The sequence below is a fragment of the Amphibalanus amphitrite genome, unplaced genomic scaffold (assembly GCF_019059575.1).
Source record: "Amphibalanus amphitrite isolate SeventyFive unplaced genomic scaffold, NRLGWU_Aamphi_draft 001055F_arrow, whole genome shotgun sequence".
Lineage (NCBI taxonomy): Eukaryota > Metazoa > Arthropoda > Thecostraca > Balanomorpha > Balanidae > Amphibalanus > Amphibalanus amphitrite.
This window is the reverse complement of record NW_024882549.1, coordinates 173,695-190,787: the sequence shown is the minus strand read 5'-3', so window position 1 is coordinate 190,787 and position 17,093 is coordinate 173,695. Positions and strand designations below refer to the sequence as shown.

General features: G+C 55.3%; 2 protein-coding genes across 5 annotated transcripts; one reads left to right on the top strand and one right to left on the bottom strand.

The window, feature by feature from the left end:
- Positions 1-126: 126 nt before the first annotated feature.
- On the bottom strand, positions 127-17,060 carry LOC122369614 (carnosine N-methyltransferase-like). Of its 4 annotated transcripts, none has more exons than XM_043344482.1 (9): positions 16,969-17,060; positions 6,232-6,386; positions 5,830-6,025; positions 5,111-5,277; positions 4,073-4,213; positions 2,874-3,036; positions 2,191-2,299; positions 1,201-1,325; positions 127-645 (listed from the first exon to the last, which is right to left on the bottom strand). In XM_043344482.1, exons 2-9 carry the CDS (start codon positions 6,372-6,374, stop codon positions 544-546), a joined length of 1,146 nt encoding a protein of 381 aa, XP_043200417.1. In that variant the 5' UTR covers positions 6,375-6,386; positions 16,969-17,060; the 3' UTR covers positions 127-543. The 4 variants fall into 4 exon arrangements, with proteins under 4 accessions (XP_043200417.1, XP_043200416.1, XP_043200419.1 ...); XM_043344481.1 differs by having other exon boundaries at positions 16,832-17,044; XM_043344484.1 differs by lacking the exon at positions 16,969-17,060 and adding an exon at positions 16,656-16,861.
- Positions 8,226-16,454, top strand: LOC122369608 (uncharacterized protein K02A2.6-like). Its single transcript, XM_043344465.1, has 4 exons — positions 8,226-8,980; positions 9,200-9,795; positions 10,087-12,759; positions 16,177-16,454. The coding sequence occupies exons 1-4, from the start codon at positions 8,226-8,228 to the stop codon at positions 16,452-16,454; spliced, it is 4,302 nt and encodes a 1,433-aa protein (XP_043200400.1).
- Positions 17,061-17,093: the final 33 nt, after the last annotated feature.

The following is a 17,093-nucleotide window of genomic DNA, read 5'->3' as shown; positions in this document are numbered from 1 at the left end:
CATCTGCGGTGCGAGACGCGTCTTATAGATTTCCGTTTTGAAAACAGTTTGCGTCTTACACCCACCCTGTTAGTATGCCCACAGCATAACTTTGCTACTACTGAAGCAACCGGCGATTAAACATGCAACATTTCATTGCGATTTATTTCTCCCAATATAGGAGATACATTCTCCACAGTTTTGTCCTATACACGGTCGGCGATGGGCCGACTAACCACTTCTGGCGCTCAGAGCCCCAGCTGCTCAAAACACGCTAGGATACAAAAGGTAAAACGATTCCAAATGACTTTCGGGCCAGTCGGATCTGCGCTGAGATATCACATTGTGTTCGGTCAGACCCCGTACTGGGCGCCGGCGCTGTCACACGCGAGCGCCGGGGTCGTGGCCTGAGGTATAGATTCAGGTCCAGTCCGAGTACACAGCAGCCTGTGCTCAGACCAGCGAGTACAACCCGGCAGCGGCGGCGGGGCGGGGTCAAACGCGGAGTAGGCGGCAGGTACACACACGCACACAATCGGGAGGCGCTACCGCGACCGGCGCCCCTCAGCTCGGCTTTTTGCAGACAAAGAAGACTGAGTTGTAGCTCCAGTGGAGCATACTGTCCTGGTTCTGGCAGTAGGCCGTCTGCACACCCTGCTCCTCTTTCTGCCGGTGAGAGGAGGGGGTGTTGGTGTCAGCAGGGCGGCCACGTTGGGAGGAACGGGTCTCAGCGGAGTGGGTGCCAGAGGAAGGGGTTAGCGGGGAAGACGACTGGGGACAAGAGAACTTCAGGAATGGGGCAGGACTCATGGGAAGGGAGGGGGCGGGAGTGCAGCGAGACGCGGGCCATGAGTCCTAGCTCCCAGTGCCCTAATTGTGGGTGACGTCAAACAATCACCCCCGTTTATAAATAAGTGCTGTGTCGAGTCACTGGAGGATATTTCCGCCGTTTCCCCGAACCTAGCCCGTCACCGTCCGCGTTCAGAACACGTAATGAATGGATATAACACGCAGCTGGCGGGCAATGAAATGTCATTATTCCCCCAATTATAGGAAGACTGACGTTTATCAATTTAATCAATATCGATGGTGGAGAGCTAAAGAATACAATTCACCAATCCTTCGCATGCACATATATTTTCGAAAGGGTGTGACGCCGCAATCTCCCTAGTGCAAGCGGCTGGGCGGAAGGCTAGGGACCGCTGTCGCCAGTTAACCCACCTCGAACGTAAAGCCGACGGCCGTGATGATTTTCCGCAGGTGCTGGTAGGTGGGTTCAATGCTCTCCTCACTGGGCATATCAGAGTAGTGGTAGAGCAGCGGGCCCATGTTGATCCACACGCCACCTGTGGGCAGGTCAGGTCAGGTCAGGTCAGAGTAGTGGTACAGCAGCGGGCCCATGTTGATCCACACACCACCTGCAGTGACAGGTCAGGTCAGGTCAGGTCAGGTCAGGTCAGAGTAGTGGTACAGCAGCGGGCCCATGTTGATCCAAACACCAGTCCTGTGGTGACAAGGGGCAGGTCAGGTCAGGTCAGATCAGGTCTGAGGGTACAAACAGCTTATTTGCCTGATAGAGGCATACTACATCGTACACTGCAGTGTGCAAAGGAGCCTGTCTGACGGCGCGTACGGCGTCACAAACGGTCCATCAGTGCAGCCACAAAGACAACAGGCGCCGTGGCCACCGGACGCCAGCGTTAGTAACAACTTTCCTGCCAGCGGCTGGCGCAGGCGCCATTTTCCGGGTATTTGTCGCGTTGCGTGCACGACACCGCGGTTCGGACGGGGAAGGCACTGGCGCTAGTAGACTATTGTACGAGTACATCGACGGAACCAGTCGCGATGAGGGGGGGGGGGGCTACTGTCGGAGCTGCTCGTTTCTTTCCACGAACTCAGCTTGTAGGCGTCATAACGCAGCAAATCGCATTCAATCAGGGGCGTACACGGGACGTTGCCAAACAAGTTTCAAAATCGATAACATATAAAACTTTAATGTCTTCCTGTGAACTAAGTGCGGCATGAGAAAAAAAACGACAAAAGCGAAAAATCCTCTTTTTGCCACGATTCGACGCACTCCGACACGGCACAGGCTCATGAGCAAACAAGCAGCAGCCTGAGTACATAATTGACGATTAATTAGGTATCTCGACAGACCCGTTCAACACGGACGTTGGACAGCGCAGTGGGCGGTGGCGGTCATCAGCTTACCGGGCCGCAAGATGCTGTAGATGGTCTCGATGAACTGTACGATGTTGCTGGCGCAGTCAATGAAGAAACAGGTGGCCACACAGTGCCACTGGGCCGGCTCTGTGTACACCTGAGGGAGAGAAACTGAGTGAGCGCAGCGCGAGACATATACCACACCGAGGGAGTCACACAGAGCCACAGGGCCGGCTCCGTGTACACCTACGAGAGAGGAACTGAGTGAGTGCAGCGTGAGACATATAAAACACCGAGGGAGCCAAACAGCCACTAGCGGTTCCGTGGCACCGGGCCACAGGGGCACTGGGCCGGTTCCGTGCAGTACTCCTGTCGGAGAGCGGAGGATCTAGTCAGTAAAGCGCGAGACCCAATAGCTATGTCGAGGGAGTGACGCATTATAATTTACTGGTTAGCTTTCCATACAGTACCAGAACACTGAACAGCAAGACAGTCCTTCGGAGACGATTATGTCACTAACACAACTTACAAAGCGCAAGGCAAAGGATAAGTTTAAGTCATGCCATATGATTGACAGTCATCCATCCCTCTAGAGGTCAGGTCTCCCCCTACCAACCAGTTCCCAATCAGCTCAGCCCCACATCAGCACACTGTCAGACGTGTCTCTATTCCACTGCACCAATCATGGTGACCGGTCACCATCAGCCCCACTCAGAACACGCATGACTCACCTCCAGAAAGTCTCCGGCAGCCATCGAGAAGAGAGCGTCGGCCGGCATCTGCGAGGGGTCCGTGTCGGGGAAGGTGACGGCCGCTGCCTGGTGCTCGGGAGACAGGTGGTTGGCGTGGGTGGTACACCACGGGTGCAGCCGGTACAGGTGCGTACCCCGACACCTGACAGAGGGGTGGGCAGTCGTCAGCGGCTCCCACAGTCGACCAGACACATACTGGAGCGGGAACCAGAGACAGAGTCTGCCGAATTGGAGACTCACTCAGACGGGGATCAGCGGTAGAAAGTTAGAGCTTTTTAGTTCCAGCAAGCTAGGCAGACGACACGAAGGATATAGAGGATTCTTCATGGCTCAGAGTGGAAGATAAGGATATCTTTTCCAAGCGGGTTACTGAAAAACCGAGCGACGAAGGAGCGAGGTTTTTCTGTAACACGCGAGGAAAAGATATCCGATCTTCCACGAGTGAGCCATGAGGAATCCTATATCTTTCTATGTTGAGGTTTATTCTTAATTAATTAAATATTATATTTAAATGTATTCATCGTTTGTTTGTTTGTTTATTGGGGCTTTAGGGCGCGCCGACAGCTCATCAAATGTATTTATCTATGTAAAAAAAAAAAAGATTTAGAGTAGTTTGTTTTTATTTCGTAAGTTTCATACAAAAACAGCCATTAAAAATGCCGTTCGGTTATTGACCCATCATCACTTGAACTCTTGATTTTTGGCTATGAACCCTCGAGACCTTATCTTTGCATCTCAGAGAGATGCAGAGATAACAAATTCTTATCTTTGCATCTCAGAGGAGTGCGAGATAGAAATATCCCTGCACTGTAGACCCAATGGCAAATAAACCTCAACTAGAAAGATAGCTTTACTCTTTCTTTATCGTATCGATTTATCGTATCGATTTCCTAAATATTATAATGATCTCGAAAAACCATTTTAAAGAAAGTATTTCCGATATAAAAGAAGCATCAGAATGGGAAACCTAGTATGCTTGCTTGTTTGATCTCTTATCGCAAGATGTTAGTGATCAAAATTCATCAATAAACCACAATAACTATTGTGCTTCAAAATAATTAGGTGCGGCACCCCAAGCGATTTTATTTTAAACCATTACCTCAATATCCTTCAAATGTCACGGTGCTTATCACATTTCATAGTCAGCGACTGCCCGGCTGACCGACGGCTGTGCTCACCGGTTCAGCACAAAGTTGGAGGCGAACAGCATGAAGAGGGCGAACTCGTTACCCTGGCAGGCGTATCCGAGCTTGGCGATCTCGAAGGCCAGCCTGCCGAGGCCGGCACCCGGGACGAGCACCTGGATACTGCTCAGGGGGCTGCGGCAGCCAGCGGGGCAGGCGACACGGTCACGTTACCGTCAACACATACACAAACACGGACGCAAGCAACAAAAAAAAAAAAAAAATGAATAGATTGCTTGTGAAAAAGCAAATGCTTAAAACGATAGTGTGCGTATGTAACAGCAATAAAGTACGTAGTCAAGTGTACAGTAGGTAGTTGACGTAATTATTCGCCGTTTTTTTCTGAAATTTTTTACTGGTCACTAGCACTACCAACATCATATCCAGCGACTCAGGCCTTATTAATGACGACACATCAGATGTTACACAACACCATCAGCAAACACCACTGGTGCAGCGACTCTGTCACAGGCCCGACAACCACCACTCCAAATAAACACCCCGCTCGAACTGAATAGCAGGCGACACGGCAGTGGACACAGTCGTGGGCGGCGGGCGCCATCCCCCTCACACGCATCACACACGCTGGGATAGGCGGCTGACGACTGCGACTGAGCAAGAGGAATCCGTAACTCGTAACTGGGAGCGACGCTGCCGGAAGGGAGACAGCGCTCGATACCAATATAGCGACACTCATTCTCGCAGGATGGCGGAACGTAGCAGGATGATAACGACGATAAATACAAATATAAGGGTGCAGTGAGTTAATGGGATTAATGACCCTGCCACAGCATTTAATAGATGGCTTATCAAGTCGCCATGGCAGAGTTCGTCGCTTAACTGAGTAGATGTGCAACGTAACAAAGTCAGCACTCATGAGCTAAATTAAAGCGGGCATCTTAAACAGGATCTTAAATGACAAGAGCTACCCATCAAAGTAAACGGTTCTTAATTACGATGGCGCGCCTTGCCCCTATAACGGCACACGGACCTCAGCCGACGCTCTGCCGGCGCCTCCCATGGCCCACTCACGTGTCTCCGGTGGGCGGGAACCTCCTCTGGATCTCGTCGACGATCGGCTGGTAGCACTGACGCCGCTCGGCCTCGCCCTCGACGCTCCAGTCGCGCACCACCTGACGTAGTACGGAGCTCACCTTCTCCATCTCGGAGAGATTCGGACGGGACAGGCCCCGGAACTCCTACCGACACGGCACACGAGACGAGGCTGAGTCAGTGGTGATGAGCCAGAGAAGAGCATTGGTACGGCATGCGCTAGTTCGGTGGTATGACATTCATTAGTTCGTTGGTACGACCGATTCGTTGGTTCGTTCGTTCGGTATCTGTGAGGATCTTGGACGCGACATTCATTGATGCAAGTGGTACGATATTCACTAATTCACTGGTAGATCTCATGTGGTGGCTCATTGGTGCGACATTTGTTCTGCCGGGTAAAGGCTTAAGGCAAAAACGATTACGTTAGGTCAGGGCTCATTACATCAGGCCGGAGGTCACTTCTGCCGTCCAAAGGCAAAAACGCATATGTCGGGTCAGGTCATGACCAGACATATGCGTTTTTGCCTTTGGACGGCAGACTTGAACTTTATCGTTTTTGCTTTTTCGCGGCAGCGTTGGTACAAGCGGTCACATGAGGCCGAGATCATTGCTCAAAGCCGAGGACTGTCCGTTTTGCGTTCAGCTCCGACCCTTGCAATGCTTAAGCACGAAGACTGGTCGTTTCCGCGGCGACCTACCTGTTCGTCGTGTCGGCTGTTCTCGAACATGACACCCACGTCCTGCAGGATCAGTTTGATGATCTCGTGGTTGTGCTCGACGCAGACGCGCAGCTGGCGCAGGTGCTCGGCGTAGTCGGTGAGGAGCTCGCGCTGCCGAGTCGTCATCAGAGACATGAACGTCTCGTTCTTCTCAATCTTACCCAGGAAGTGCACCCTGAGATGGGAAATGCAAGGTCAGGTAAACGGATAATGAGGAAACATGTTATGGCGTGCAATGTGCAGAGTAACATCCTCATATAAGCATGTGAATATGGATTATGATTGCAAACAAAAATACTCTGAAAACAATTATACACTGTACAGTCCGGGATATTACTGACAGCATGATAATCGCAAATTACAATGCGCCTGAGCTATTACCTGTAATATTTGAAGGCATTGATGACCCTTTGGAAGTGTTCCCTCTCCTGCCTCTCCTGATCCACTGGATCGTCCTCCTCCGGCCCGCTGTTGACACCATTGGACATACCCTCCTCTTCGCTGCAGGGCTTAATGGCGTTCATTTTATGCAGATCCTGCAGTCATTTGGGAAGGTTTAGAAAGTACACACGACACATGCACAAATTAACACAACAAATTAATAACTGCAGAAAAAAACATTTTGGAAGGTTAAAATGTTGCTCTGTCCCCTACTTGCCTTTTCACAGCTGTTTAACTGAATAAAAGGGGAGGGCTGACCTTGATTGGGCTTCCTAGCCATTCTATTGGACCCCCATCAAGCTAGAGCTACACAGAAAGCTAGCGTGCTGCCCATGACAAGAGGAGCTGCCAAGAATACCCAATTTTAATCCACAGTCCACACCATTGGTTGACCTTTCAGGTAAGGCCAATGACCTATGATGGGAAAATTGGGAGCTGCTAGAACCAGGGCTGCGGAGTCGATGGATTTTCGGCGACTCCGACTCCGACTCCGGCTTTCAAAAACCAGCTCCGACTCCGACTCCGACTCCGGACTCCGACCGACTCCAACTCCCGACTCCGACTCCGCAGACCTAGCACTTAGCAGGGCTGCGGAGTCGACAGATTTTCGGTGACTCTGACTCCGGCTCGGGTTTCTAAAATCGACTCCGACTCCGACTCCGGTCACAACTGTCGAATCCGACCGACTCCGACTCCGACTCCGACTCCGCAGCCCTGGCTAGAACTTCTTAAGATTTGAAGCTTTCTTTGTTTTTCCCTGGTTCTTATTTTAAACCTTCAATCTGTTTTCATTTAAGATGACTCATGCATTCGGGGTAGGATGGATTCAGGTCAGATCAGGTCAGGTCTGCCTTACAGCACCCCACTGGCTATCCATAAAAGATGTTAGCCACTACTAACACTTGTTCAATATGCTATGCATTTCTAGAATCTAGATGCATCATTGTAACCAGAAATTTAATTATGGTAGGTAACTAATTAAAAAACAACAAGAAAATCATGGGAACTATTAACTGGAAAGTTATCACAACATTAGGGCTGTTCACGGGCCCTGTGTGCGGTCGGACCGCACACAGCCTCCAAGCTCCGCCCACTGCGTCCCTACGTCAGCCTTCCGTCACCGCACACAGCGACCGCTGTGGCCGATCGGGACTGGCCACAGCGGACCGTCCACCGCACGCAGCCGTGACGTCAGAGCCGCCTACCCATCCCCTACCCCCACGCCTGCTGGACGCACCGCACACACCGCACGCAGCAGTGTGCGGTGCCCGTGAACACCCCTATTGTTGCACGTCAACATAAGATGCTTAAGCTTAGGCCTAGGCCCTAGGGTGCTATCAATGCTAAATCAATGTCAAACTACAAACTTAAGGAATTGGCAAAGAACTGTCCACAAAAAACATATTTGCCTGGTTATGACAGAAGAAAAAAGGGCATTGAAGTATGGCTATGAGGCTAAGGGCCCATTTTTTGATATCATCTGGCAGTGCCTACTGCCTGCATTTGCCCCTGCAGAACTCCCCAGGCTGCAGTATGCATGTCTTTAAAAAGTCTCAAGCCTTTAGCAACTTTATCACACCACAACATTGTTGTGTTCGGGTATAGGGGGTGTGTACTTGGACCGCCTCTGCGGCCCCACCTCTGTGTGCCTGGGAGCGCCCCTGCCGACGCTCAGCTGATCGTGCGCGCCAAGCGGCATGACTGGCGCGGGCGACTAGGCGTGGCGCTGGCCATACTTGTTTAGTTTTGGAGGACTCTCTCGGCCCATTCGCACCAGCAGTAAATAAATCGCGTTTCTCTTAAGCTCTCTCTCACTCGAACCGTGAATCACGAACATAACATGGCGCGGTCAGTAGATGGTTCCGTGCGTGCGCGCAGTGATCGGTGTATCAGTGTATCAGTAATTAGTGTATAGCGCGCCGTGATCTGTGACGATGAGTGACATTGAGAAACTGACGCAGCTGCTCCTGCAGCAGGCGGAGCTGTCGGCGCAGCGGGAGCGAGACTCAGCGCAGCGCGAGGAGCGGCTCACTCAGATGGTGGAGCGACTGGTCGCCGACCGACAGCCACCCGCTACCGTCGCTGCCGACGATGCCTCGGCGGCGACAGCCGCCCGGACGTCGGCTGCCGCCCCGCCCGTGCGCCTGCCTGCTGCTGCAACGCCGGCGCCTCATCTGTCGTCCTCCACATCCCTGCGCGACTTCGCTGTATGGAGGGAGAAGCTGGACGGGTACATGCTTCTGACCGGCGCGTCCGCGCTGCCCGTCACTGCCCAGAGAGCTGCCCTTCTCAGTCTTCTCGACGAAGATTGGCACCGGGTGCTGCGCTATGGACTGACGATAGCGGACGACTCTCCCCTCTCCGCGGTGGTAGACGCCATGGAGAGTCATCTCCGTAAGCAGCGCAGTGTCCTGGTCGACCGCCGTGCGTTCTACGCCCGTGTCCAGGAGCAGGGCGAGAATTTTGAGGAGTTTCTGTGCGAAGTGAAGGAGCTCGCGGCATTTTGCGACTTTTGCACACACTGTTACGACTCACGCCTGCGTGACAAGATTGTGTGTGGCCTGCGGGACGAGGAGACGGTGAAGCGTCTGTTGGAGGATCCGGGGCTGGACCTCAAGAAGACGGTGGACATCTGCCGTGCGTCAGAGAACGCCCGGGCTACCTGCTCCGACCTCCGCTCACCGACGGCGTCAGTGAGCCGTCTGTCGGCATACCGCCGTTCAAGGTCGCGCGATGCGCGCCCCGCGGCCCAACCCGGCGGGCGTTCCGCGGGTACGGCCGGCGTGCGCCGCCCCCAGGCGCGCCCCGCGGCCCAACCTGGCGGGCGCTCCGCGGGCGCGGCCGGCGCGCGCTGCTGCCGCTGCGGGCGGGCCGCCCACGCAGACCCGGCGGCGTGCCGCGCTACTAGCGCCATCTGCAACTCGTGTGGCCAGCGCGGCCACTTTGCAGTGGTGTGCGCCCAGGTGGCGCGCGAGAGCGCCGCTGCCCCCGCCGAGCGCGCAGCACCGGAGCGCGCGCGGCCCGCGGTGGGGCAGCCGTCAGAGCCGCGCATCTGCCGTGTCATCAGAGACGTCTACGTGAACGGCATCTCGACGCGGCCGACTCCCACTGTGACTGTCCGACTGTCTACGCCGGCTGGTGTGTTCACCGTGCCGGCCCGGGCCGACTCCGGCGCCGAGGCGACAGTCATCGGCGAAGACAGCCTGTCTTCCATCTGCGTGGAACCAGCGCAGTTGGAGCCCTGCATCGGCCAGCCATTTTCAGCAGTAGGGAAACAGCCGCTCACCTGTGTCGGGTCGTTCCGGGCTACTCTGGAGCTGGGCGACCGATCGACCACCGCTGCCGTGTTCGTCATCAGGGAGCTGACTGGCCTGCTACTCAGCTGGTTCGACTGTGTGGCGCTGGGGATTCTGCCGAGGGATTTTCCGGCACAGATCCGGTCCGTCGAGGACGCACCGCGCCCTGCTGATGACGTCACGGTCTCTGTTGACGTCACATCCGCTGGTGACGTCACACCCTCTAATGACGTCACACCGTCTGCACCGCCGGCCGCTGCCGGCTCCGCTCGTAGCGCCAGCGGCCGCTCGGCCCCGTATGAGGAGCCGCGTGACAGGCCCTGTCCGGCCACCGGGACCGAGACGGGCGCGCCGGCGCCGCCGGCCGATGGACCCGGGCCGGCCGCCGGCCTCAGCGGTCCGCTGCCGGCCTGGGACAGCGACTCAGACCCACCGGAGGCGGTCCGTGCAGCTCATGCAGCCGCTCTGGTGGAGTGTTTCCCGCGTGTGTTCGGGCAAGATTCGACTCTTCGAGTCATGGACGGCGGTCTGATGACGATCGAACTCCGGCCCGACGCGTGTCCGACGTCGGTCACCGCTGCGAGACCGATCCCCTTCGCCTGGCGTGCCGAGGTAAAGGCGCAGCTGGACGACCTGCTGGACCGCGGCGTCATCGTCCCTGTGGACTACCCGACGGAATGGTGCCATCCCATTTCGTGCGTGCCGAAGAACCCGTCCGGGTTTCGACTCTGCGTGGACCTGACGGGACTCAACCGGTACGTGAATCGACCCACGTACCCCTGCCGGTCTCCTCACGATGCCGTGACGAGTCTGCCCGCCGGGCACCGGTGGATGTCGACTCTGGACGCCAAGATGGGCTACTTCCAGGTGCCGCTCGCTGAGTCAAGTCAGGACCTCACCTGCTTCATCACGCCGTGGGGCAGGTTCAAGTTCGTCCGCTGTCCGATGGGATGCAGTGCGTCTGGAGACGAGTACAACCGGCGCGGCGATGCCGCGCTCGGCGACATCCCAAACTGTGTCAAGATTGTCGACGACATCCTGGCCGTGGCACAGACGTACCGGCAGCACCTGCAGCAGGTGATCGACATCCTCCGGCGCTGTGACGACCGAGGAATCACGCTGAACCCGCTGAAGTTCAAGTTCGCCCAGAATGAGGTCAAATTCTGCGGCTACAAGATCACCCCGGCCGGCTACACCACCGACAATGAAAAGGCGCGCGCCATCGCTGATTTCCCGAGACCGGAGAACGTCACCGACCTGCGGTCCTTCATGGGTCTGGTAAATCAGCTGAGCGGCCTCACACCGGAGCTGGCTGACTCGACTCAGGCCTTCAGAGACCTCCTCAAGTCGCGCCGGGTCTGGCGCTGGACTGAGCAGCACGAGGCAGCGTTTCTGCACACCAAGATTGTGCTGTCGTCACCGCCGGTGATGGCATTCTTCGACCCCCAGCTGCCGACCGTGCTACAGACGGACGCTGCTAAAACCCGAGGACTGGGTTTTGCACTGCTCCAGAGGCACGGCGAGGACTGGCGTGTGGTCCAGTATGGTTCACGGTTCCTGACCGATACCGAGAGCCGATATGCTGTAATCGAGCTGGAGCTGGCTGCTGTACTCTGGGCCTGCAAGAAGTGCCATGTCTACCTGGCTGGCATGCCCCACTTCGACCTGGTGGTCGACCACCGACCGCTGGTGACCATCCTAAACTACAAGCAGCTCAACTCGATCGACAACCCGCGTCTGCAGCGGATGAGAGAGAAGTTGTTGGCCTACAGCTTCACCACCAGCTGGCAGAAGGGATCGAGTCACGTGATCCCAGACGCGCTCTCGCGAGCGCCCACCAGCGACCCCGCCGCTGATGACGACGGAGCGGTGGACACCGAGGACGACCCGCTGCACGCCAGCGTCATTGCCGCGCTGCAGGCCTCCACCCGATCGGAGGAGGGCGCCCAGCTGGCTCCGCTGGTCGACTCCACACTGGAGAGAGTCCGCGCCGCCGCGGAGCGCGACACCGAGTACCAGACTCTCAGCGAGCTGATCCTGGCCGGATTCCCAGAGAACCGGCACGAGACGCCCCCTGCAGTACGAGCGTACTGGGGCGTGCGCCATCAGCTGGCCATCGACGACGGACTGGTGGTCTACGGCGCTCGACTGGTCATCCCGTCCGCCCTCCGACGCGGTGTGCTGGAGAAACTCCACGAGTCACACCAGGGCGTTGATAGGACCAAGCGCCGTGCTCGGCTCAGTGTGTACTGGCCGGGCATCGACAAGCAGATTGCTGACACTGTCGCCGCCTGCGCTCAGTGCCGTCAGCGCCTGCCCAGCCACGCCCGGGAGCCGATGTGGCAGGAGGACGGCGCACCGACACGCGTCTTCGAGTCGGTCTCGGCCGACTACTTCTCCGCTGGAGGACACACGTACCTGGTGTACGTGGACCGGCTGTCCGGGTGGCCGTATGTCACAGTGTGTCCCCGCACGGCCTCGGCAGACCATCTGACGCGGCAGCTCCGACTGATGTTCTCGCAGACGGGCGTCCCGACCGTGTTCCGGTCAGACGGCGGACCCCAGTTTGCATCAGGCACGCTCCGCCGGTTCCTCCAGCGCTGGGACGTACGACATGAGATGTCGTCACCGCACTACCCGCGCGCTAACGGGCACGCGGAGGCCTGCGTGAAGACAGCGAAGAAGCTGGTGCTGGCTGCGTCCTCATCGGGCCGGCTCGACCAGGACCAACTGGACCGAAGTCTGCTCGAACTCCGTAACACGCCCCGAGCAGACGGGCGGTCGCCGGCACAGGTGCTGTTTGGTCACCCGCTTCGCTCTGGTGTTCCCACGCACCACCGCGCCTTCGCTCCTGAGTGGCAGCGGGCGGCCGATGTCTGCGAGGAAAAGGCTGCCGAGCTCCAGGAGCAGGCCGTCAGGTGCTACAACAAGAGCACGCGCCGGCTGTCACCGCTCAAGATCGGCAGTCGGGTCGACCTTCAAGACCCCGCCACCGGCCGATGGAACCGGATCGGAGTGATCGTGGGCGTCGGTCAGCGGCGCACGTACCTCGTCAAGACGGCCAGTGGCAAGGTCCTGTGGCGTAACCGCCGCTACCTGCGCCCATACCGGCCGCTTCTGACGGAACCCACCCCGCCTGTGGCTCCGTCCGCCCCGCGCCCGCCCGCTGCGGGTGCGCCTCAGCCGCCGCCGCCGCCGCCGCCGCCAGCGCGCACCGCGGTCGCCGCCGAGAGGGCGGTCCGACCCGCCGCTAGTGCGCCGGCCGTGTGCCGCTCGTCGCCGGTGCGGTCACCCCAGGTGGAGACGGCCGCCGCCGCTCTCCCGCGTCGTTCTCGACGGCAGCGCCGCGCTCCTGGTCGGCTCCGAGTTCAATGGGGTGCGACCTCGTATGCGGAGTGACTGTGAGACAACGTCGTGCATTGTTGTGTTTTTGTGTGTTTTTGACAACTGTTGTCTCGAGGGGGGATGTTGTGTTCGGGTATAGGGGGTGTGTACTTGGACCGCCTCTGCGGCCCCACCTCTGTGTGCCTGGGAGCGCCCCTGCCGACGCTCAGCTGATCGTGCGCGCCAAGCGGCATGACTGGCGCGGGCGACTAGGCGTGGCGCTGGCCATACTTGTTTAGTTTTGGAGGACTCTCTCGGCCCATTCGCACCAGCAGTAAATAAATCGCGTTTCTCTTAAGCTCTCTCTCACTCGAACCGTGAATCACGAACATAACAAACATATGTCTGCTGGTGCTAGGTACGTCTGCCCTACTGATGCCTTTCTGTATTTTTGCACCAGTGCAATACAATTGCACTTTGCAGTCACACTTTCATTTCTTAAATGATTGCAATTGCCAATTGGTGATCATTCCGCACAGGTACCATTCACAGCATATTGGGATAAAAATGAAAAACCTGGATGATATGTGGTGTGTGCCTATCTACCCCTTTGTCCACAAAATGCAGATTTAAAACATGACAAATTTTAATCATTGTTTGCCAGGTTTTGACTGAGAAGTAAGCAAAGTAAGTCACCTCTTGGCTCTGAGTCAAAAGTCAAGTCATGCTGCCTTGTTCAAGTTGTAGTATAACCTCTTGGCTCTTTTTGTGTACTATAGTACACACTGACATTTAGGCGGCTGGGACCGCCTCTCTCAGAGTCAGCTTCTCGGTTAAGTTTCTCCTATGTTTTTGACACTCCGGGCCTGCCACCTGTTGGTCGGTTAACTCGACAACGCTTTTTTATTTTGCCACCGGATGTCGTTAGTGATGGCGTCCTCGCGGGGGAAGCGCGCTTCAGGTGAGCTCTCGGGAAATTTAATATTTTCGTGTATTTCGTGCAACATTAAATAATCTTTTTATTGGTCCGTTTTAAGTGAAGCTTGGGTGATTCCCCTAAGGTGCAAAAATAAATATAGAGCCGTTCACATGAAGGCAAGTGGTTCAAATAGGTCATGTCCATTATAGTGCACATTCGGCAGAGCGAAGTTATTTTCTATAAAAAATATGTTTTCGTAAAATAATTTCCAATGGAGCGCGATATATTGTCATTGAGCCGCATAAACATTCAAAAGAGCTCATTTTCCCTTCCTGGTGTCAAATATTCCCTTAGTTTACAGCAAATTAGGTCGCGTTGTACACTATAGTACACACCAGGTAATCGCACCCACAAAAATTGTTTACTATGGTACACTTTCGTCACATAACACTATGATTCATACATAATATGACTCATTCTTATTTTAGATACGCAAGCATACTTAGCTAGATATTTCATTCAAAATGGGTACCTATCTAATCCTCCTTACTGTGTGTGTGTTCCAAGGTGTCCTGAGGACCCCAGAGGAGATCGCCACCTACCTCCAGTCCTTGAGAGATTCCGACCTGGATGAATCCCTCGATGACTCTGATGAAGACTTCAGTCCTGGTCCAGACCAAATTCAGTCCTCACTCCTCAGGGCCAGAAAACGATAGCGATGACGATGCACACGGTGTTTCCGGAGATGACGATGGTCCTTCCGAGCATCCGTTGTCCAGGCGCGTGTTCTACAGAAGATCGGAGGAGTTCGTTCCGAAGTCTCGCCAGCAGGGAGCTGGTGATGCTGGCCGATGTATCCCAGAGAGGCTAGGTCCCTCCCAGGCTCGGGTGAAGACTCCCCGAGAGTACATGGAAGTGTTCATCCCTCCTCAAATCTATCGAACCATCGCGCTGCGAACTAATCAGCATGCGGTCGCTCAAACGGGCAAAAGCCTCCTCTTGAAGAACGACGAGTGCGAGCAGTTCTTCGGGGCTAGCTTGCTGATGTCTGTGCTCAAGTTCCCCTGGATACGCATGTACTGGTCACAACCAACGCGGATCGCAGCAGTGGCAGACGCTTTCACTCGGGATCGTTTCCACTTCATTCGGGGACACTTGAAAGTAGTGAATGATGTCGACGTCACCGATGAGCAGAAGAAGGACCGCTTGTGGAAGGTGCGTCCCCTCGTCGAAAGCGTTCGAAGTGGCTGTCTGCAGCAGGAAAGGCCTCCTCAGGTGTCCATCGACGAGCAGATGATTCCTTTCACGGGGAAAACGTCACTGAAGCAGTATGTGCCTGGAAAGCCTCACCCAGAAGGTCTTAAGAACTTCGTGCTGGCATTACCGCGAGGACTCGTTCTCGACTTCGAGGTCTACCAAGGGAAGAAACTTGACGACGGAGGCGCTGAAGGCAAGCCATGGACGGTGGGCGAGTCTGTGGTGATGAGACTGGTGCAAACCTTGGTTCCGGGGACATCCGTGTACTTCGACAGGTACTTTACAACGTCCCGCCTCCTGGAACAGCTGGAGGCTCGAGGGCTTCACGGGACTGGTACCATCAAGAAAAATCTGGTCCCGATGGAGGCCAAACTGCCGACAGAGAGGGAACTCGCCATACGAGGAAGAGGGACGTCTGTGTGCGCTGTCCGCAGTGACGACGTTGTAGCTTTCACGGCCTGGCAAGATCGCAAGATGATCCTGTTGGGATCAACCGAACACGGCATCGAGCCTTCAGACACCTGTAAAAGGTACCAGAGGACAAGTCGGTCGTACATTGACGTAACTCGTCCTGCAGTCGTCAAGGCCTACAACGCCAACATGGGAGGAGTGGATCTGAATGATCGGATGATCGCGCACTATAGGTCTGGCGCGAGAACTCGGAAGTGGACGGTAAAAACAATCCTTCACTTCTTCGACTTGTCAGCTGTCAATGCGTGGCTACTGTACCAGCAAGATGCCGAAGAAGCCGGCATCAAGGGTGCCGAGATGATGAAATTCCTCCAGTTCAAGTATGCCCTGGCGATGCAGCTCCTGAAGGGCATCAGCTCCGATGGCTCATCCCACAGCAGCTCAGGAAGCAGCGACGTAGAAGAGCCTGACGGACCGGATCCAAAGAAGCGCCGTCGAGCCACAGTGCCAATGCCGTCACCAGCTCGCCTGCGTTCAGGGAAGCACCTCCCCAAGTGCCACCCTCGGAAGGAGTTTAAGCGGTGCAGGAAGCCCGGGTGCCATCAGCAGACAGGGATGGAGTGCCGCAGGTGCAAGATCTTCCTCTGCTGCCGCCCGGATCGTGACTGCTTCCATCAGTTCCACGAGGGAGGTTCGAATGTGTAAACACCGTGGACAATCAGCGCGCACCCTTCGGCTCCGTTTCTGGGGAGCTTCAGCGCGCACCCTTCAGCTCCCTCTCTGGTGAGCGTCAGCGCGCAGCTCCGTTTCTGCTGGGCGTCAGCGCGCACCCTTCAGCTCCGTTTCTGCTGAGCGTCAGCGCGCACCCTTCAGTTCCGTTTCTGGTGAGCGTCAGCGCGCACACCTCAGCTCCGTCTCTGGTGAGCGTCAGTGCGCCCTTCATCTGCTGTATCTGATGATCGTTCATGTTGATAAATACAGTCACTCTGTCTTTATGATGATTTTGAGGGAGGTTTGTCGAAACAATGCAATGTCATTTTTCACGTATTACACCATTTTTGTAGTCCCCGAATCCGAAAGTGTACCATAGTGTACAGGTCACAGCGCATGCGCACAATTAGGAGTCTCTACTGAGAGTGTATTTTATCCATACTTACCTTATTTTAAGCCAGGGAATGGATTTTTGTGGTGATTCTATTGATACCTTGCTCTCGGGTGCCAAGAGGATAATGTCTCCTAACAACTGTCATTAAGATATTAACAAAAGATACAAATGGCAATATTCACAATATAAAAAATATTGTGACACAAAAAACATGCAACAATTGCTTACTTTTCCGTTTTTTAGTAAAAATCTGCAGCGCCTTCACCCTCGTCGCCGTACGTTTATATACTTAGCTTCAAATTCAAATTCAGATTCCAAATTCATATTCGATAAAAATGATAAAAACGGACCCCTTAGAATCTCACCAAATTTACACCAGCCACTCAACATGACCTGGTCATCACAGAATAAAATTATCTAAGCTCGGCAAGCCCTGGGGGCTGAGATATCAGGGGTCAAAGTTCAAGGTCATTGAGGGCGGACCCCTCAG

Excerpts from the sequence above, each read along its gene's own strand:
- LOC122369614 (XM_043344480.1), bottom strand. The coding sequence starts at position 6,571 with ATGGCTAGGAAGCCCAATCAAGGTCAGCCCTCCCCTTTTATTCAGTTA. Across the intron at positions 5,278-5,829 it reads ACAGCCGACACGACGAACAG|GAGTTCCGGGGCCTGTCCCG; the intron begins GTAGGTCGCCGC and ends CCGTGTCGGTAG. Across the intron at positions 3,037-4,072 it reads TCCAACTTTGTGCTGAACCG|GTGTCGGGGTACGCACCTGT; the intron begins GTGAGCACAGCC and ends CCCCTCTGTCAG.
- LOC122369608 (XM_043344465.1), top strand. The coding sequence starts at position 8,226 with ATGAGTGACATTGAGAAACTGACGCAGCTGCTCCTGCAGCAGGCGGAG. Across the intron at positions 8,981-9,199 it reads GACCTCCGCTCACCGACGGC|CGCCATCTGCAACTCGTGTG; the intron begins GTCAGTGAGCCG and ends CCGCGCTACTAG. Across the intron at positions 9,796-10,086 it reads TGTTGACGTCACATCCGCTG|ATTCGACTCTTCGAGTCATG; the intron begins GTGACGTCACAC and ends TGTTCGGGCAAG.